The sequence below is a fragment of the Mesoplodon densirostris genome, chromosome 16, assembly GCF_025265405.1.
Source record: "Mesoplodon densirostris isolate mMesDen1 chromosome 16, mMesDen1 primary haplotype, whole genome shotgun sequence".
In the NCBI taxonomy this organism is placed as follows: domain Eukaryota; kingdom Metazoa; phylum Chordata; class Mammalia; order Artiodactyla; family Ziphiidae; genus Mesoplodon; species Mesoplodon densirostris.
The window spans coordinates 88,271,392-88,292,612 of record NC_082676.1 but is presented as its reverse complement, the minus strand read 5'-3'; the positions used below and the strand labels follow the sequence as shown (position 1 = coordinate 88,292,612).

The 21,221-nt window shown below is 56.4% G+C and overlaps 1 protein-coding gene across 5 annotated transcripts in view; it reads right to left on the bottom strand.

Moving 5' to 3' along the window:
* The window catches only part of PRKAR1B (protein kinase cAMP-dependent type I regulatory subunit beta), a 96,814-nt gene that overhangs the window by 24,298 nt on the left and 51,295 nt on the right, over window positions 1-21,221 (bottom strand). For all 5 annotated transcript variants that reach the window (XM_060077824.1, XM_060077825.1, XM_060077826.1 and 2 more), the window contains exons 5-7: window positions 11,251-11,312; window positions 10,206-10,252; window positions 602-760 (exon numbers count right to left, since the gene is read on the bottom strand). In XM_060077824.1, the coding sequence (XP_059933807.1) occupies window positions 602-760; window positions 10,206-10,252; window positions 11,251-11,312 (268 nt within the window). The remainder of the gene's footprint in view (window positions 1-601; window positions 761-10,205; window positions 10,253-11,250; window positions 11,313-21,221) is intronic.

Here is a 21,221-nt window from a genome sequence, read left to right as displayed (position 1 = left end):
CTCAGCGGGCACGGGAAGGTCCCGCCTCTTCTGCCTGGGAGGGGCCTTCTCAGCGCACAGGCTCATCTCCGGAGCCTTCCGTGAACACCTGCCCCGGTGCTCCCGAGAGCCCCACGGTGAGCCTCCACAGGTGTGCACACCTACACCCACACTGTGCCAACTAAGAGGGGAGCTGGCTGCATGTGAGAAAACCTAACATGACAGTCCCCAAGTAAGGAATCCTAGAGGCCAGCGGCCTGCCCGGTGCTGCGGCCCCACTGCGCCCCCAGAAGCCAGGGTCCTTCAGTGATTCGCTCCACCACCTTGGGGAACGTCACCTCATGGTCAAGAATGGCAGCTGGAACTCCAGCCATCACAACCACATTCCAGACAGTTGTAAGGAGAATGGGGGAGGAAAGCAAAAGGGGCTTCCCCAGCTGTCTGCCTGCCTCTTGGGTAACTTTCCTGAACCCCCTCCCGACACTCGCCACCCATCGCATCCCTACTTATGGCCCCCACCTGGACACAACCAGGGTTCCCGCGAGATGCTTGGTGGGCATCAGACTCGGCTGGCTGCCCTCCCAGCCCTGGCGAAGCCTCCACGCAGGCACCACTCACTCACCATGAGGATGCGCCGGTAGCTGTCCCGGTCGATGCCCCAGAGCTTGAGGTCCGTCTTGGCCTTCACAGTCGCCGCCCTGGGGGTGCCGTAGATGAGGGCCAGCTCCCCGAAGCTGCCGCCTTCACTGATGCTGGTCACCCACTCTCCGTTCACATACACCTTTGGGGAACAGGGGGACAGTGTCACGGGGGCTGGGGCCACCCACCCTCTGTCCACATACACCTCCGGGGGACAGAGGGACCGCGTCACGGGGGCCTGGGATTACACTGCTGCTTCCTGCGCGGGGAGCCCTCCGTTCCATCCCCCAGGAGGGCACAAGGCCGCTGCAGCCCCCAGATCCCTTGCAGGCGGGCAGAACTCGGCACTGCCCTGCCCAGGCCCAGGATCGGCCAAGGCGCCCGCCTCACGCCCAGCCCTACCCAGAGCCAAGGCTGGACGGGCACAAAGGCGGAGGCCCTCAGCAGTCAGTGCCGACGAGACTGGCCAGGCCCCAGGCGGATGCACCGCTCCGGCTCCTAGTCCACAGGAGAGCAAGTCCCGCCACCTCCCAGGTCGGCCTGCGACTCAGCTCCTCACCGACCTGAGACGGGGCTGTCCACCTGGGCCTTGGGCTCCCTGACTGCACACCAGGGAGTCAACCCTGCCGTGGCGCTCTCGCCCCACCCGTGCGGGCCCCTCCACTTCGTTCACAGACAGCCCTCCCTGCTGTTCCTGCTGAGGCTCCGGGGAGCAGCCCGGCCCCTGGCCCACCTCCACCGGCAGGCCCCACGGCCGGGAAGGAGCCAGGCTTCCCGAGCCTCCCCGGGGCCTCCGCTCCCCGCGGGCAGCACCCAAGCGCCCAGGCCTGCGGTCAATGGGAGCAGAGGCTGGCGCCGAGGGCCGAGCCCAGAAGGCGGACAAGATTCCCTTTCAGCCTGGGAGGGCGGTGCCCGCGGCACAGTGACCCTACTATCCAGGGACCCGCACGTCCGCATCCTGCAAGAATGGCCCGGATTGTTTATTATGCAGATTTGCTTACTATAAATTAACACAACCACTGTTCATTCCCTCGATGTCAATGAGCTTAAAGAATGGTTCCCATTGGCAAAAAGCATGCATGTCGGGAAAGAATGGATTGCGATGAATCATGGAAGCAATTCTTATGGAATCAATGACTCATTATCCTGATAATAACTGAGGCACAGAATCGCCAGCCTGCGGGGCACCACGCAGGTGATAACGGAGTCCAGTGTGAGCAAGGCTGGGGAGCAGCGGCCGGCCTGCCCACAAGGTGTCAGGGGAATGAAGCTGACAGTTTACAGAGAGACCCGGGGCCTGCGCGTCTGTCCCCGCGAGCCCCTGCCCGCCCAGCGAGCCTGCACGACGCCCCTGCCGGGTGTCGCGGAGAAGAGACACCAGCTTCCACTCAGCAAGGCCCTCGAGGAGTCAGGGCGACGCCCATCCTTCCCACGAGGCAGGGAGTGTGCCCGCCCGGCTTTGCCCCGAGATGCTCCCCCACAGACAGCATCCCCAGAGCCGCCACCTGTGGTTTTCTCAAAGGGGACCAGAGTCTGTGGAGGGGCAGTCACGGTGGCCCAGGCACGGCCGGGCTGGCACCAGCTCCCCTCGCGGCTGGTCCTCCCTTCACGGGGCTTGTATGCTTGTAAAATCCTCTCAGCGTGGATACAACTCTCAAACCTTAACCTGTACAACCCTAAGCACGCAGCGCAGTGAGTCTCCCCACCACTCAGGTCAGGGCACGGGGCGTTTCCAGGTGCCAGGAACTCCCGGAGCCCCTCGAGGGCTCAGGTGCCTTCAGATAACCGTGGTGCGGCTGAAAGGAACCCCAGCACGTCCTTCTGTGCCAGGCGAGTCTGAGCGCTGGGTCCGGTCCGTCCGTTCTCACGGCTGCACCGCCACTCCCCAGGCTGTGGGTGATGGGTGCCGTCTAGTTTCAGCTCTGATTCCAAAGGGGGCCTCGAACCTTCTCGCGTGTGACTAAGCGCCCTCACGCTCGTGGGCGATGCAGGGGGTGGGGGTGGCGCTGGCGGCGTCACGTGGTACTCGCGCGATCTGCTGAACGCCGCCGCCCCAGGCTGCACCAGCCGGCCCTCCCCTGGCGCCCGCGCCTGCTCCCTCGGTGCAGGGTCACCACAGCGACGTGGGCTCAGAGGACCACGGATCTCGGGTGGGGAGGCTCGCCAGACACACGGAGCCTGGGGAGGGTGTGCGGCCTCCCTGCTCCCACCTCAGGGGGAGAAGGAACCACCGCCTCGGATGGCTGTGGGGGGCAGGCCACCCTCATCACCCGCCAAATAGCACAGGGTCCCCCAGGGAACAGGGCAGGTGGCTTAGGAGAGGCACCGGGAGCAGCTGCACCTCCACTTCCCCAGGGTGCGTCCCCAGAGAACACGCGGGCAGCTGCCACCGCAGGGCACACAGGACCAAGGGCACCTGGGCCGGAGCACGTCACCAGGGGGCCGTGAGGACCCCTTCCTCACCGAGGTCCCAACAGCGTCCCCAGAGGCGGCAGAGAAGAGCATTGTGCAGAGCTGAGGACGGGCCAGGGCCGCCCTGCGGAGCACAAAGGGCCTTCCTTCTCGGGACACTGGCCTCTGTCACCACCCCAGCTGGCACGCAAAGGGGCTACTTCGTGCTTTGTTTCATTTTTGTTTTTCCTTCTTTTACAAGAAAAGTGCTGGGAGGCCCTACTGGGCTATGCTCCCGCCGCTGCCTCGGTTTCTCCGGCTGAACCCAGAGCTCCCGCCCGGCTGTCCTTCGTTCATTCGTTCACTCGTTGTCACCCCCGTGTCACCCCCAGCACCCTGGGTGCCCTGCACGTTCTAGCTGCTGGCTTCAGCGGTGAAGTGCGGATTCCTGTCCACCGGGACTTACCGGCCGACCGGTCGGTGACCATCACACAAGCGTTACTGTCATGAAAACGAGCGCAGGCCCTGCAGAAAAGGGAAGGCGGGGCCCCAGTCCAGACCGTTCAGAGAGGACGTCTGAGGAGGGGACGTCGAGCCCAGCCTGAGAGGCCCCCGGAAAGACCAGGGGGAAGAGATTTGAGGCGGGGGGACAGGACGGGCCAAGGCCCTGAGGCAGGACTAAACTCGGAAGGCACTGGATGCAGCAAGACCACACAGGGAGATGTTCGTCTCAGGACCAGAAGGTTCCAGGACGGCTGAGGCCAGGTTCACATCTGGGATGCTCCCCGGGCTGCAGCTGGAGCCCAGCTCGGGGCGGCGGGAGGCGGGCAGGGAGGAGTGAGGGGCGTCCCAGAAACACAGCCTTCGACCACGTTACTCAACAGGTGGTGTGCGGACCAGGTGCACAGCATCACCTGGGAACCTGTGGAAACCCAGGTGCACGCCCCCCGCCCAACCCCCGACAATGACCGACTGAATCAGAACCCCAGGGGTGCAACCCAGAGGCCAGGATCTCAGCAGGAGATGCTGATGCCTGCCCACGATGGACCAGCTCTGATTCGACTTTGGACGGAGGTGGAGACGGTGACTGGGCTGAAGGCACAAGAATCTGCTTAGTGAGACCCCAGAAGCAGCATCACAGGTAGCACTGCGTTTCCATCAAGGGGGACTTGAGATGGGGACCTCGGCCCCGCCCAAACAGACGAGCAGCTGGGAACGCCGGGGGGGCTGCCTCCCCGCCTGCCCCCAAACCCGGGACAATTCGGTTCCACACTCGACTCCACAGAAAACAGCAATTCAACTGAAATAACTGTTGGGTGAGCGGAGACAGAATCAGTCACTGAGTTATCCCCTACACTGGATGGGGGATCCTGCGGCCTCAGCCCCCCTGCACCCCACAGCCACTTCCCACACAACCCGGAGCCGCCCAGGCAAGGAAGCGAGTTGGGCGTGCCAGCCGCTGTTGTTTTTGGTTTCACAGATGGTGAGAAAAAGCTAATGGCCCAGCTCCCAGGCTCCGGCCACAAAGAGACGGGGCATCCAAGCAGGTGAGTCTGTGCAAGTGAGTCCAGGTATGTCGGCTGCTCTTCTCAGGTCAACTCGGTTCCGAGCCTCAACCCTCTTTAGCCCAAAACACCTGGGGAAAGTCAGCTGTCTGGTTTTGCTTGAGAGGCAACTCCTCCCAGAGACTCCCTCCCAGCTCCCTGTCTGTGGTGTCTGGGTCACGTGGACCAGCCCCATGGGGTCAGCAGTCGCTCCCCAGGGGTGGCCAGCCGCCAGCCAGGTTCCCTCCTCGGAACCCGCCACACTCCTGGGCCTCCTCCCGCCCTCCCCCCACAGACATCACGCTCTCCGAGGTCCCACAAGGCAGGGTCCCATCAGGATCCCAATCCATGTCTGAAGTGACACTTACTTCCGGGGTGACCACGCGCCCCGTCAAGGGCCCGGTGTGGGGTGTGCGCGAGGACCGGTCCCCTCCCCGAGCTGTCGTCACATTACCACCACCACACAGGGGGCTCTGGGTCACCTGTCCGTGATTCCAGAGCAGCCTCTGGCCACAGTAGGGCCACCAGGACCTCAGCAGGGAACCAAGAGGGGTGCTGGGCCCCCAGACACACCCTGTGGGTGAGAAGCTGCAGGAAAGCTTCACAGCCGGCTCGGGGCCAGGGCCACCCAGCGCCCAGGAAGTGGCCGGTCAGCAGACAGCGCCTGAGAGCAGGACGCCCAGGTCCCTGCACAGCCCGTCATCCACAGCAGCACGGCTCAGGGTGGCAGCCACGAATGCGGGCACGACATTTAAACGGATAAACAAGACATGGGCCATCCATGCAGTGGAATGTGACTCAGCCTTAAAAAGGGAGGAAACTCTGATGACTGCTGCAATGTGGATGGACCCTGAGGACGTGATGCTCGGGGAGGTGAGCCAGATCCAGGAGGACAGACACTGTGTGGTTCCACTTCTGAGGTCCCTGGAGGCGTCAGGGTCACAGAGACGGCAAGGAGAGGGTGGGGGCCCGGGGCTGGGGGAGGGGGCTGGGGGTTAGTGTTTAATGGGGGCAGAGCCTCAGTTTGGGAAGATGAGAAAGTTCTGGGGACGATGGTGGGGATGGCTGCACAGCAGTGTGAATGTGCCTGATGCCCCTGAACCGGACACTTAAAACGGTTAAGACGACAACTTTCATGTTATGTGTACTTTACCAATTAAAAAATAAAAAACAGAACACCAGGCAAGCAGACTGGCGGGCCATGACCCGTGGAGCCTGACGGCCTGGGGTGCCCTGTCCCCGGGAGGCCCCTCCCACCTCTGGAGGCTGGAAACGGCTCTCCTCCCAGACGTCTTGTGAAACAGGGGGAGCCCTGGGCGGGGGGCTGGAGCCTGGGGTGGGGTAGATCCCCCCAAGGAGGCCCTAAAGCACCAAAGTCCTGGAAGGATCGGGGAGGAACCGTGCTCCTGAGCCTGTAAGGTCAGCCGAGGAGTGTCCTTTCAAGTGGAAATGCTACGTTCCACGAATAAAACAAATTGGGAGATATTTTTATACTTAGGAAAATGGATTATAGCTCTTGGTGACACACACACTGCAGCCAGCACTCTCCGCATCTCTCTGGAAAACCGTAATTTAAACCAAGCTGGTGTTTTTGGCATCCGGTCACCTGGCCGTCCCCCCAACCCCAGGGCGCCGCTGGTCAGAGGGCAGTGTCCAGCCTGCAGAAGGGGGGCTCTGGATGACCACCCCCAAACCATGCCCGTTTAAAGGCCAGGATGGGGCCTCCGATGGGAGCCCACGTCCTGGGGGCTTCAGGGCAACAACGTGATGGACACAGTCTCCACTCCCCCAGCCCTCACAAGACGGGCCTCACTCAAGCCTTAAAAGCCACCCTCGGAACCCTCACAAGCGGCCAGTCCCTGGTCAGGGGTCACTCCCCTGCTCCCCTGAAGGCAGAGCCAGAAAGGAGCCAACAAAACATGGCACCAGGCCTGGGAGAAGCTGCAGCTTCGTACCCAGAGCGGTGATAACAGTCATTATTAGAATGTGTGCTGGTAGCCAGCAGCCCACTTTTTCACCCCAGGTTCCTGACTGAGCATCTTTTGATTCCTTTAAACGTGGCCTCACCCACAAGGCTCGGGCCCTGCATGTTTATCCTGCGCTCACGCCCACATCACAGGAGCTCCCTCTGCAGGCTCCCTCGCCCCGCCCGGCCCTCCCACGCCCACCAGCAGCTGGAAACTCTGATGAGACTTACGGAGGGGCGGCCCCCAAGTCACCGCCTTGTCCCATCCGGGCTGACGGTCCCGAATTGGAGAGTCAGCCAGAAAGTGGCATCCGCCCACAGTGCCCAGACATCCGGGCTCGGGCATCTCACAGCTGCCTTCGTACCTGAGCCGCTGCGGGGAGGGCTGGACCTGCCTGTAACCCCAGTTACAGCAAGTGACCCCACTTCCCCGTCACACAGTCGCCTCCCCATGTCCCCCGCCTGGAGAGACCTGGCTCGGTGACTGACATCCCTGGGGGCCGGGAGAGGTCCTGCCCAGACAAGTGGGCCAAGCCAGCCCCTCCCCTCACTCACAGATGGAGGTGCGGGCCAGCAGGTGAGAGCACCTGGCACTCTACAGTTTGCTGGGACGGGGGTCCTGAGTCCGGATGGGGCGAGTGGGCAAGGACGCCCAGGGCTGAGTGGTTGGGGCCAAGGGGCCTGTCTCGAGGGACAGCCCCCCCACCCCGGGCCCACCACCCATCAGGTAGGGTTCCTGCCAGCGCTCAGCCCTGTGGCCGGTTCCAGCATCTCCGCTCAGGCAGTGGTGGGTCCAGGGGGCGCCCGCCTCTCACACCCTCCTGTGTGCTCACACCTTCAGAGGGGAGGTGGCCGCCAGCACCTGGGGCCATTCCTCCCTGCAAGGGAGAGGGCACCTCCACTGTGCACGGGGTCTGCCGAGGAGGGTGGTGGCAGGTAGATTAATGGGGACAGAGGGCAGGGCAGATGTACTGGGGGCACCCACAGGGCCTCCACCCGACCCCACATGTGGAGGAACACAGAGATGCTGCCACTCCGGGCATGAGGGCCCAGGTCCAGGCAGCAGCCAGGAAACCACAAGGCTTGGGCTCTCACATCTGCGTGGACCACACCAGCTGGGGAGGCACATCTCACGGGACCCCGACGGTGGGCCCTTGAGGCTCCTCGAAAGACAAGGACAGGGCTCTGGGCCAAAGGTCAGCCGTCCCTGCATCTGCTCACTGGGGAGAACCCGGGCTCCGACGTGCCAACCCCAGGGTCATTTCAACTCTCAGCCACACGCTCTGATGACACGAGTCGGCACTTTGGCAACATCTTCGGGGTTGAACTAGAGAAGTCTTGTGACTCCAAGGAAAGCAGAAGAGGGAGGACATTCCGGGGGCTAGAAAGCAGGACCCAATCTTTGTGGGACCCTGTGCATGAGGGAGAGCCCCGATCTCGGTCGTCAGCCCAGTGGCTCTGCCTGGGTGGGGTCTCGAAGGATGCATAGAAGTGTGCAAGTCAGAGCAGGAGTAAGAACAGAGGGAGAGGACAGGTAGAGGCTCAGAGGCAAGATGCGCACCGGGAATGTCCTTCCAGGGTGCCTCCCCGACGACTATGAACCCCAAAGGCAGGGGCCACGTCCCCAAAGGTGTATCCTCAGGGCTTTGTAAGTGTCCAGCACACGAGTGCTCAATCGACACTTGAGCAAGAAAACAAGGAAGGGGGTACTTCCCTGGTGGCGCAGTGGTTGAGAATCCACCTGCCAATGCAGGGCACAACGGGTTCAAGCCCTGGTCCGGGAAGATCCCACATGCCGCGGAGCAACTAAGCCCGTGCACCACAACTACTGAGCCTGCGCTCTAGAGCCCGCGAGCCACAACTACTGAGCCCACGTGCCACAACTACTGAGGTCCATGCGCCTAGAGCCCGTGCTCCACAACAAGAGAAGCCACCGCAATGAGAAACCCACGCACCGCAACGAAGAGCAGCCCCCGCTGGCCACAGCTAAAGAAAGCCTGCACGCAGCAATGAAGACGCAACGCAGTCAAAACTAACTAACTAAATAAATAAATTTATTAAAAAAAAAAAAAAGAAAGAAAACAAGAAAGGGACGGAGGACGGGGGACAGGATGGACAATGGTGACAGCAGAGGGACTGAGGTGCAGAAGCCGCCCACACAGGGGCCAGGGCCCGAGGAAGGACCTGGACCTGAGCCTGGAGCCAGCCGACCCCCAGCCCTTCTGAAGCGGGCAGCTCTGGAGACACCGGGACGAGGCAGGCTCGTCGGTCTCCGCTGCCTCCTGGGCTGGTGTTGTTTTAACCCAAAGCGAAGCTCTGCTGGCAGCCTGGGTCCGGGTCGGAGCCGCAGCCCACACTCATCCTCCATCTGCCGCCCGCTCTGCGGCCGTGGCTGCCCCGGGCCCGCGGCTCCTGCCTCGGTTTCCGCCTGTGGTGTGAGACAGAACAGCCCCCGCCCCCAGAGGCCTGGTCCAGGCCCCGCGCTCAGGACGGACAGAAACCCCGACTCCGTGTGCCGCTCGCCCGGACGTCCCTGTGGTGAGTCACTTCCTGTGCCACCAGCTCCGGAAGCCGAGGGCCGCCCGCCGGTTCCCAGAACACGCGACCACATGGACGCAGACATGCTGCTGGCGGCACAAGTGAGCAAATGCCCCCCCAGCCCCTCCACAATGGCCTGGCAGTGCCAGAAGCCGAGCCCTGAGAACTGGGCTGGGTCAGTGCACCGGGGCGGCACCGCCAGACAGCAGCGGGAACCCCACCTCACGGGGGCTCGGATTGTGGGGGTGGCGTGTGGAGACCGCCGGTGCCCCATCCCTGCCCCGTCCCCGGCACTGGCATCCTGGGCCTGGAGCTGACTCGGGGGCCCCTCGGATGTGCCCTGACGGTGCCGGGACCGTGGACTCCAGAACCCCAGGACGGGCTCAGTCCTGAGCCCGGCGCGCGGGGGCCAGTCTGCCGCGGGGGCCGGCCTTAACCAGACGCTCCTGGGAACAGGTGCACAAGCTGGACCGAATCAGGGCCACAGAGGAAACCTTGGGGGCAGATGCACTGCTGACGCCCAGCCGCGAGGACAACACTCACGGAGGCCGAAGGAGGAGGGGGAGGGGCTGGGGGGGAGGTTGCGGGGAGGGCAGCACAGGCCGAGCCCCGCATTTGGAGAAGCCCACGCGGGGCCCCCAGGCAAGGACACCGCCATCCAAGCAGGGTGGGCTCAGCCTGCAGGGGCCGGCGACTGAAGGAGGTGCTCCCCCCTCCAAGTCGGAGCCTGGGTCCCTCACTCCTGAAGGCAGGAAGTAAGGGGAGGAAGCTGAACGAGATCAGGGAGCACCACATCCCTGGGACGGACGGAGCCTGATTCCATCGTAAAGCCAGAGCCACGGGGCCTGTAGACATTTACAAAGCGTGAGCACCCAGTGTGGCTGAGTGAGCCTGCTGGGTCGTGGGCTCCTGGCTGGGGCAGGGCTGGTCAGCCGGGGCCCTGCGACCGCAGTCGGCTTGTGCAGGAAGCAGACGGCAGGCGCCCTTATTTCACTCTGTGCTCAGATATGCTTACGTTATCTTTTAAGTGAACTCTATCACTTCTGGATTGAAAAACTGGAAACGCATCACTCAGAAAGACGTGTTCTAGCCCTGAGCTTGTGCGCAGAGACAGGAGTTATTTTCCAAAAACAGTTCAAGATACTTACGTCCACTTCCCCTTGGTCGATTACGTAGAAGTTATCCCCTTCGTCCCCTACAAGAAAAGGGAAACAGGACACGTGATGCAAGAATGCGGAGTTTTGTTTTTCTTGTAAAAATCCACCTTTCGGCGTTGCTTCATGGACCTCTGCTAAGCAGTACCAGGTCTCATCAATTTTAAAAAATCTTTAAATAAAAGCTGTATGGGGCTTCCCTGGTGGCGCAGTGGTTGAGAGTCCGCCTGCCGATGCAGGGGACGCCAGTTCGTGCCCCGGTCCGGGAAGATCCCACATGCCACGGAACCGCTGGGCCCGTGAGCCATGGCCGCTGAGCCTGCGCGTCCGGAGCCTGTGCTCCACAACGGGAGAGGCCACAACAGTGAGAGGCCCGCGTACCGCAAAAAAAAAAAAAAAAGCTGTATGTCTGGAAGGTGCAGACCACGATGGCCCATTTCACACGCGGAGGGAAACGGTGACGGCAGCCAGGCACGTCCTCTCCCGACAACGCCGTCTGAAATCCATTCCCAGCGCGTTGCCAGGACTCAGCGCAGCCCCGCCATGTTTTTAATAGCAAGGAGGTTACCAAAACATATTAACGCGTTACCTTGTTAAGTGGACTGTTCTGAAGTGTCATTAGTGGCTTTTCTCAAGACAGACAATGAGAGTTTTGTATAATGTACATTTTTTTAATGAATTTGTTTGTTTGTTTTTAGTTTTGGCTGTGTTGGGTCTTCATTGCCGTGCATGGGCTTTCTCTAGTTGAGGCAAGCAGGGGCTACTCTTCGTTTTGGTGCGCAGGCTTCTCATTGTCATGGCTTCACTTGTTGCAGAGCACAGGCTCTAGAGCGCAGGCTCAGTAGTTGTGGCACATGGGCTTAGTTGCTCCGCGGCATGTGGGATCTTCCCGGACCAGGGCTCAAACCCGTGTCCCCTGCACTGGCAGGCGGATTCTTAACCACTGCGCCACCAGGGAAGCCCGAAATACACTTTTTAAGTGAATAACCCATTTTTCCCAGAGGGCTCTGGCCCCGAGGAGGAGCAGAAGGGCGCGTACCTTGCTGTATGACGGTCTCCCCAGCGATGTGCGTGACGGGGAACATGGCATCGAATATGTCGCTGGAAAAGAAAGCACAGCATGGGAGTGCTGCAGGGGCACCAGCCGACGTGCCCCTCACGGGGCTTCACACGGCTCCTTCTCAGGGGAGACGACGACCCCTGGGACCCGCTGTCCCTTGGTCACAACCTCCTGATCTGCACGTATTGGGGTTTCACAAAAATGGGATCACACTCAACAGACTCCACTTACAAAACGTAAATCAGATGGTGACTGTTTCCACTAGGACACGGCAACCAGTCTTGACCTGTTTTCTGCTTCTTCCCAGGTGAACGCTTTGCATCTGAGGGTGTTGAGACACCAGATGCAGAAATGGGAAGAAACCAGACTCTGTAACTGCTCACTCGAGGGGCACAGAGGCCGACGAGGCTGGCTCAGGCTGTGCCCACCAGGCAGCCCGGCCGTTCCATAGCCCGAGTTTACTGTGAGACAGACCCACAGGCAGGACCCGAGGGGGCATGGGGAGGAGCGGGCTGCCGGGCAGGTGGGGACGCCCATTGCCCAGGGCAGGTGTGCACGTTGGTCCAGGACCCTTTATCTCCTCGGGGTGGCAACCAGATGCAGGGTCAGAGGTCAGGGTCTGGATCCCAAAATACAATGACCACGTTCGGGGATGTGACCCACCCCCAGGCACACGTTTCCCCAAAAGAGAAGCATGAATCTGGGGCCCCTCAGGCAGGAAATGAACCCTGGCAGTCAGGACGCCTGCTTGCTTCCCACCTGCCTGTTTAAAAAGGGGATTCTTGGAAACTGGTCAGCGGAGGAGCCTCAGAGGAGCCCCAGGTGCTGGGCCCTGGGGAAGCAAAAGCAGGACCAGAGATCCAAACAGCCCTGTGCTCGCCCACCCCCAGGGCCCAGAAAACATGAGTAAGTCTTAAGGCAGTTACTTCCCCTCTATTTAAACATCTCTCTCTCTGGAGGAGGAGGAGGAGGGCAGCACGCCAGGGGTCTGGCAGGTGACCAGAGGCTGTGGGGAGGTGGGGGGAGAGGGTGCAGGTGCACGTCAGGTCAGAGCTCGGCTCTCAGGCCTGATCCATGTGGACGCCGTCCTTCTGTGCTTGGCTAAGTCACGCTTCCACCTCCAGGCACACCTGAGCCCCACCTGAGCCCCGCCTGCTGCCCCGATCCCTTGGTCTCCTGATCAGGAGGGAAAATGAGCCGCTGTCTGTCTGTCCTGAGATGCGTGGCCTGGGCCCCAAGGCCTCTGTCTGAGCAGCACCCTCCCGGGTCTTGCTACGAGGGCCAGGGTCCTCAGACAGGGGAACCTCAGCCGCCATCAGGCAGCCCCTCCGCTGCCTGGCCTCCCGAAGGTGGGGGTCCACTTCCAAGCCTAGAACTTTCCCCTTCACACCAGGGTGTGGCCTCCGATCGTCCACGTGAAACTGACGTTTTCAAATTCACATTCAAGATGAGGTCTGACCCTTGAGGTCAAAACACCACAGACGAAGGGAAATGCACATCAAAATCACGATGAGATGACACCTCACACCCGTCAGAATGGCCATCAGCAAAAAGAACACAAATAACAAATGTTGGGAAGGATGTGGAGAAAAGGGAACCCTCCTGCACGGTTGGTGCAGCCACTGTGGAGGACAGTATGGAAGTTCCTGAAAAAAACTAAAACTAGAGCTGCCATATGATCCAGAAATTCAACTCCTGAGTATATACCTGAAAAAAATGAAAACACTAATTCAAAAAGATACGTGCACCCCAATGTTCATAGCAGCACTGTTTACAACAGCCAAGACATGGAAGCAACCTAAGTGCCCATCAACAGACGAATGGATAAAGAAGATGTGGTACATATATACAATGGAATATTACTCAGCCATAAAAAAGAATGAAAGAATGCCATTTGAAGCAACATGGATGTAGTTGGAGGATATTATGCTAAGTGAAATAAGTCGGACGGACAAATACTATATGATCTCACTTATATATGAAATCTTAAAAATACAACAAACTAGTGAATATAACAAAAAAGCAGCAGACTCACAGATGTAGAGAACAAACTAGTGGTTACAGTGGGGAGAGGGAGGGGGGAGGGGCAAGACAGGGTAGGGGAGTAAGAGGTACTAACTACTGTGTATAAAATAAATAAGTTACAGGGACGTATTGAACTCTACAGGGAATATAGCCAGGGTTTTGTAGTAACTATAAATGGAGTACAACCATTAAAAATTATGAATCACTATGTCATACACCTGAAACATGTAATACTGTTAATCAACAACACCTCAGTAAAAAAAAAGAAAAACCTACTGATGAATCCCAACTTGATATATTTCTGAAAAAATCATGCAAACAGAGCTGTTCCATTTTGGGCTTGCTATTTTCAGCCCAAAAGTAGTTTAAATGTTCATCACAGCTAATTCCAACAACACAGACATTTTGGTTTTTGTTTATTTTAAATCCAAACCCCACTGCCCAAGTGCCATTTTAAAATACGGCTAATAAAAAGAAACGAAATTGAGTTATTTGCAGTGAGGTGGATGGACCTAGTCTGTCATACAGATACCGTATGCTAACGCACATATGTGGAATCTAAAAAAAAGGTTCTAATGAACCTAGGGGCAGGACAGGAATAAAGACGCAGACGTAGAGAACGGACTTGAGGACACGGGGAGGGGAAGGGTAAGCTGGGACGAAGTGGGAGAGTGGCATGGACATATATACACTACCAAATGTAAAACAGATAGCTAGTGGGAAGCAGCCGCATAGCACAGGGATATCGGCCCAGTGCTTTGTGACCACCTAGAGGAGTGGGATAGGGAGGGTGGGAGGGAGGGAGACGCAAGAGGGAGGAGATGTGGGGATGTATGTATACGTATAGCTGATTCACTTTGTTATAAAGCAGAAACTAACACACCATTGTAAAGCAATTATACTCCAATAAAGATGTTTAAAAATATAAAATAAAATAAAGCTAATTCTTGACTTGCAAGTAAATGTTTAGAACACATCCTGCTGGTAAGTTACTTATTTTGACCTTGGAAACAAGACCTTCGAAGCTACAGTCAAGTCAGCAGCCAAGGCCACCTCAGCCTTCACTTCACCCTGACCTGAGCTAAGCAGCAAAGTGCCTCTGAAAGCAGTTCTAAGGCAAGAAGGGAAGGCACCAGCCGGGGGGGCCTCCCTCGACCCTGAGATGCACCCGAGCCCTGGGGGTGGGCGCTGGGCGTGCCTGGTTCCCAGCTCCTGGTGGCATCCACCCCCCCGGGAGGGCCACGTGGCCCCCCAACACCTTCGGGGGTGTGATGGGTTCTGGGTGTCACCTGCTGTCCCCACCCTGCCAGAAGCCAGACCCTGGCCCTGAGGCCTTGGGGGTGTGAACACATTGCCATGGAAACCGGGCCTTCTCCCACAGGCCATCTCTTCAGAATGAGGGTGAGGAATGTTCTCTGATGGTCGGAGAACACCCACTCCTGGGGTGAAATACTAGCCAACTCCTTCCGGCTTCCGTGATCTGACCTCAAACCTGCTCTCAGGGCGAGTGGCCTCCCAGATTAGACTGCGAGGGGCTGGGGACCAGTGGACGGTGTGGGATGGGCAGCCTTGTGTGGCCCCAAAGCCCACGGCCCAGCAGACTGGCCTTGCAGTGGCTCAGACCAACCCAGGCTGTGCCGATGTCCCACTGCACTCACCAGCCTTACCCCTCTCCCCTGCAGGAGGCAGGTGCCCCAGGGGTCCCAGGGTCCTGGGGTAAAGGCCCTGGAAGCTTGCCCATGGGGGCGTGTCTTACAAAATGCCACTGTGCCCTCAAGCAACCAAGAAGATCGCCCGGGAAGGACTCACTCACCAAAGTGCTGTGAAGCCCTGGCGGCCCACCCTCCACGCTGAGCCTCAGATACCGACTCTGCAGCTCAAGGGGCTGCCGCAGACCCTTCCAGCACGTAGCATGGGCAGGCCTGTCCACGGTCACTTGGCAGGGCCGCACAGACGTAGACCCCAGTTCTGGGACCAGCCCAGTGCTCAGCCGGCCAGAGAGCACCAGCCTCCTTCTGGACGATGGAGCTGGTGGGAGAGCCCAGGCGGCCCGCTGTGCTCCAGGTTCTAGGGAAGCAGAGCCCTTCCCACTCTCCCCGTCCTCCTCCTGGGACACCCTACCTCCGCCCCCTTCTCTAACAGCGGGCACATGTCAGGGGGACAGACCTGGACCTCTCCCTCATCCCCCATCAGCCTCCCGCTCGGCCGCCCACTCAGCAGCAGACCCCAATGTTCCCGATGGAACCACAAACGGCATCTGGCCACACCAGCACTTAGTGGGACCTCGTAGCATCTTAAACCTCAGATGCAGATTCGTGCCCCTGCGTTCATGACACTGGTGATCTGCTCTTGCCGACAATTTCTCCCCCTTCGACCTGCTTCCCCCGTCCCCCCCCCCTTGCAACGGTGCTGGTTCTGAAATTCGAGGGATTTCCTTTTCATTGTATGCTTTCTCTCACAACGTGGAATCTTGAGCTATATGCACGTACTTTAAATTTACCCCCAAACGCATCGTGCTACAGATCCCACCCTGTTTCTTCCCTTTTTTCAGGAGCACATCTCAGCTTTACTCAGATTGCCTTCTCGCTGTGCCCTCATGGGGCAAAAAGCGAGCATGCGAGGCTCTCTGGTGTCTTCTTATAAGGGCACTAATCCCACCATTGGGGGCCCACCCTAAAAGGCCTGCCTCCAAATGCCATCACATTGGGGCTTAGGGTTTCAATAAGTGAATCTGGGAGACATGGTTCAGTCCACAGCAATTACCTTCTGCCAAATAGTTTTTGGGTTCATATTTTGGCATTTTGTCCGTGAGGAAGGGGATCTGGTTTGTTTTTCCCCAGATGGTTAGCCAGTTTTCCCAACAACACCCACTAATGGCTCCATCCTGGTATTACACTCACACAGCACATACTCTATGTGTCTGTTATGGGCTGATTTGTGTGTCCCTCCAAATTCATATGAAATTCATACAATATGTTGAGCAGCTTTCTCTTGTTTTCTATTTTCTGGAGCAACTTGGAAAAGGATGGACAGTTTGTTGACGTTTGACAGAATTCACCCATAAAACCTTTGGGACCTGGGTCTCCTTGGAAGGGAAGGTCTTCGGTCACCACTGAATTTTCTTTAGTGCTTTATTGATTCTTCATGGGCCAATTTTGGCCCCATTTTCAAAGTTAGCCCCAACATGTAAAAATTGAGAGTAATAAATATCCAAATTTTTGGCTTTTCTTTGGGAAAAAAAAAGGAAGATCTAGTAACGTGGGGCCTTTGTTCTCCTGAAGCAAGAACTCAGCCCCCTTCCCACCCTGGTGGGAGCACATGCTCTGTCTGCCACGATCCCTACATCACCTGACTCCTGACCCCCAGCCTCCTTTTACAGCCCCTGCCTAAGGGGCTCACTGTCCAGTGGGGGGGACAGATGTACATGTGGGCCTTCATCACAAGGGGTGTGGTCATCCCTGTGACAAACGCTCCCTTGATGGCAACCCAGAGACCTGGTGCCACCCCAAAAGTTGCCTGGAGGGGCCCAGGGGCTGAGTCGCCCAGGAGATAACCCACTTGTAGAATGGGCACAGTTCACAGCACGATGGGAGATTAACCAAGAGGACCATGCTCCTGGAAGCCGCCCGATCAGGAGCCACCGTGCTTATTTCTGCTGGCTCCAAACCCTGTGCACACAGCAGCTCCGAGCCTTCTCCCAACCCTGGGAATGATGCCAAAGGAGCACTCCACGCCCGAGCTCAGCCAGTCTCATGATCCAGTTATGGCTCTTTTATTCCCTTTTATTGGCTGACATTTCTAATATATAGCCGAACTGCTGCTGCAGGTGGCCTGACAGGTAAACACCCCTTGCCCCAACCCCTGCAAAGAAAGCTGCGGAAGCAAACAGGTTGGACCAGTTCTCAGAGTGAGGCCACCCAAGTGCAGCAGAGGACAGAGGACGGGGAGAGAGGTGCCCACAGCCAATCAGAGCTGCGCCTGCCCCAAGCACCTGCCCCCCTTCCGAGGTGGGAGTGAGGATCCCCGCACCCCAGCCGCACATAAAACCTGCCACTCCCCCCCCACCGCCCTTCCCGACTCCAACAATCTGCCCCTCTGCATTCTGTAAATATGGGAATGGGGGCAGAATTCTTGTGATTTTAAGCAAAAGCACTGAGACAATGACCACAGGAACACCTCCAGTCATAAGGAAAAAACTGCATTAGCATTTCCAACATTTCTGTGTCTTTATTTCTTTAAACATTTTATTTTGAAAACCGTCAAACTTTCAGAAGCATGGGAGTGGGGGATGTCAGAGCCAGGATGCGTGTTTATACCCCCAGCTGGTGATGTTGCAAGACCAGCTCATAACATAGTGCAGACGCTCCAGCAGCGGGTCTGCACAGAGTGCATGCGTGTGGTGACAAGGGCCAGGAGGGAATAATGAGCGATGTGGACAACACGAATAAAAAGGTCCCACTGAATGCAGAAAACGTGTTCGAGTGCGTACAAGTGTGTTTTCTGACTTCAAAATGATGCCACCAAGGGGAAAAGTGCACCTGACATTGGAAACAGTTCTCAAAGTCCTACGCCCGCTGCCTTTGCCTTGGGAGAACTTCTTTCCTTTGCTGGCCTGGGCTCATGGTCAATGTTACTCACGTTCCAGGAACCAGCCTGGACCCGCAGGCAAAGCTCTGGTGCCCGAGCACCACGGGGACACCCTGTTTTCTGCTGCACGTCACAGCCCGGGGAACAGAGGGGCTTTCGTCTGCTGGGAGCCAGCGCCCCGACAGGGTGCCTGGCTTATGTTTAGGCTTTTCCACTGTTTGGGTGAAACTGACTTCAAGTTTCCAAATAGTTCTCTCTAAACAGCAATAACTCAAGCATAGCTGTTCACTGCAGTGGACATGGGGCGGCCCACTCCCTGCTGGGGCATCGAGAGTGCAATGTTTATAAATCCCAGGAGCCTCTGCCTCAGGCACCCGGAGCCACCTCGTCTGTGGCTGGTTCCTCAACCCCGATGCCTGGCACTGGGAAAAAGCACACAAATGCCTGGGGTTCCATAAGGAGAACATCCATGGTCCCAGGTGTGCCAGCTGAGTGTTACAGCTGAACAAATTAATACATGTAACTCACACAGCATTGGCCCTCAGACCACAATGGAGTTGAACTAGAAATCTCATTTTTTTTTTTTTTTTTTTGCGGTACGCAGGCCTTTCATTGTTGTGGCCTCTTCCGTTGCAGAGCACAGGCTCCGGATGCGCAGGCTCAGCAGCCATGGCTCACGGGCCTAGCCGCTCCGCGGCATGTGGGATCTTCCCAGACCGGGGCACGAACCCGTGTCCCCTGCATCGGCAGGCGGACTCTCAACCGCTGCGCCACCAGCGAAGCCCTAAACTAGAAATCAATAACAGAAACATAACTTAAAATCCCAAAGGATTTGGAGATTAAGCAACACACTTCTAAATAACACATGGGTGGAAGAAGAAGGCTCCAGAGAAATTGAAAATATGTTTAACTAAATGAAAATGAGAATCAACTTACCAAAATTTGTGGGATGCAGCAAAAGCAATGCTTAGAGGAAAACTTACAGTGTTGAAAGCATACATTTGAAAAGGAGAAAGATCTAAAATCAGTAACCTAAGGAAACTACAAAAAGAAAAGCAAATTAAACCTAAAGCAGGAAAAAGAAAAGAAGTAATAAAAATTAGAGCAGAATTTAAAATAGGAAATTTAAATAAATAAATAAATAAAATAGGAAATTAACAGAGAAAAATCAATGAAACCAAAGCTGGTTCTTTGAAAAGATCAATAAAAACCTATAAACCCCTAGCCATGGTAACAAAAAAAGGGGAGGGGTGGGGTGGGGAGGAGAGATTGAGAGAGAGAGAAAGAATACACAAATAATGAATGCCACAAATGAGAGAGAAAAGACATCACTACAGATCCCAAGGACATGGAAAGGATAATAAAGGGAGACCATGAACAACTCTGTGCCACAGCCTTGCTAACTCAGATGAAAGGGACCAGTTCTTTGAAAGACACAATCTGCCAAAACACACAAGAAGAAATAGATAATACAACCTATTAAAGAAATTGAATCAATAAATATTCAACTACCAAAACAAAGCAGAGGCCCAGATGGGTTCACTAGTGAATTCTATCAAACACTGAAGTTAGAAATCATACGAATTCTCTACAATCTCTTCCAGAAGTATTTAGAAGCAGAGGGAACTCTTTCTAACTCATTCTATGAGGCCAGAATTACTCTAACACCAAAACCAGACCAAGATATTACAAGAAAGGAAAATTACAGACCACTATCTCATGAACAGGGATGTAAAAATCCTCAACAAAATATAGGCAAATCAAATCCGACTCTGTATTAAAAGATTTATACACCACAAATAAGTGGAATTCATTCCAGGTATGCAAGGCTGGTTCAACATTCAAAAATCAATGATAATGCATCACATCGAAGGGCTAAAGAAGAAAAATCATATCAACAGATGTATAAGAAGCATTTGACAAAACTGAATACCCATTCATGATAAAAACTCTCAGAAAAATAAGAATATGGAGAATTTCCTCAAGTTGATAAAGAAGAGCTCTGGAAACCCTACAGTGAACATCATACCTAGTGGTGAAAAACTAGATGCTTTCCCCCTAACATGGGGATTCAAGCCAAATATATCCCCCTCACCACTCTTTTTCAAAATTACACTAGAAAAGCCCTAGCTACTGCAATAAGACAAGAAAAGGAAATGAAAGGTATACAGACTGGAGGGAATTCCCTGGTGGGCCAGTGGTTAGGACTCCACGCTTCCACTGCCAGGGGCCCAGGTTTGATCCCTGGTTGGGGAACTAAGATCCTGCAAGCCGTGTGGTGTGGCCAAAAAAAAAAGTATACAGACTACAAAGGAAGAAATAAAACTGTTTGCAGATGACATGACTGTTTATGTAAAAAATCCTGAAGAATCAACAACAAAAGCAAAACCCATTGGAACTAATAAGTGATTACAGCAAGGCTGCAGGATACAAGGTTAACATGCAAAAGTCAATCACTTTCCTATGTTAGCAATGAACAAGTGGAATTTAAAATTTAAAATACAATACCATTTACGTTAGCACCCCCCAAAATACAATACTTAGGTGTAAACCTAACAAAATATGCACAAGATCTGTATGAGGAAAACTACCAAACTGATTAACAAAATTTCAAAACTAAATAAATGCTGGGCCAGCCCACTCTCCCCACCTCACCCTGTCGCAGGGTAACAGCCGTGGTCAGAGCCAGAGTGAGAAAACCACTGCCCTCCCTCGACACCTTGCAAAGACCCTGCAGAAGGGGCCGATGCCACTTGGTGGACAGCCATCAGCAGTGACATGGCTTCTGCGGGCCCCAGGCCGGCAGTCAGAGCACCAGAGAGGCAGCAAATGGTTCTGATGGAGGATGGGCTCCAAAGGCTCCCAGGTGGGCCCCACATCCCACGCTGTAACCGAGCTTGGGGCTGGAAACCTCATCACCACCTCTGCACTGATGGCTCAGAAACAGGGCCCAGGAGCTGAGGGGAAAAGCCCCCGCATGCAACACCACCGGCCACAAAGCCTACCCTGCCATGTCGGGCATCACGACACTCGGGTTCTGGATCCTTCTTCAAGGATTTCATTCCTGGCAGAAGAGATGCAGCTGTCGGTCATCCAGCGGGGCCACCCGGGAGGTGTCTGGGCAGCCAGACCAGCAGCGGCTCCCAGGCTCGGGTAAGAGGAACAGTGCAGGAGGGCACTGGATCCTGAGACCCACAAGGTCTGGGTCAGCGTGGCCCCCCAGCTGGCTGGAGAGGAGCAAGCATGTCCACTCTGTGGACCTAGACTCACTGGCTGTAAAACAGGGCATCCTCGCCGACCAGCACAGGGGCTCCCAGAGCTCCCCGTCCCCACCCACC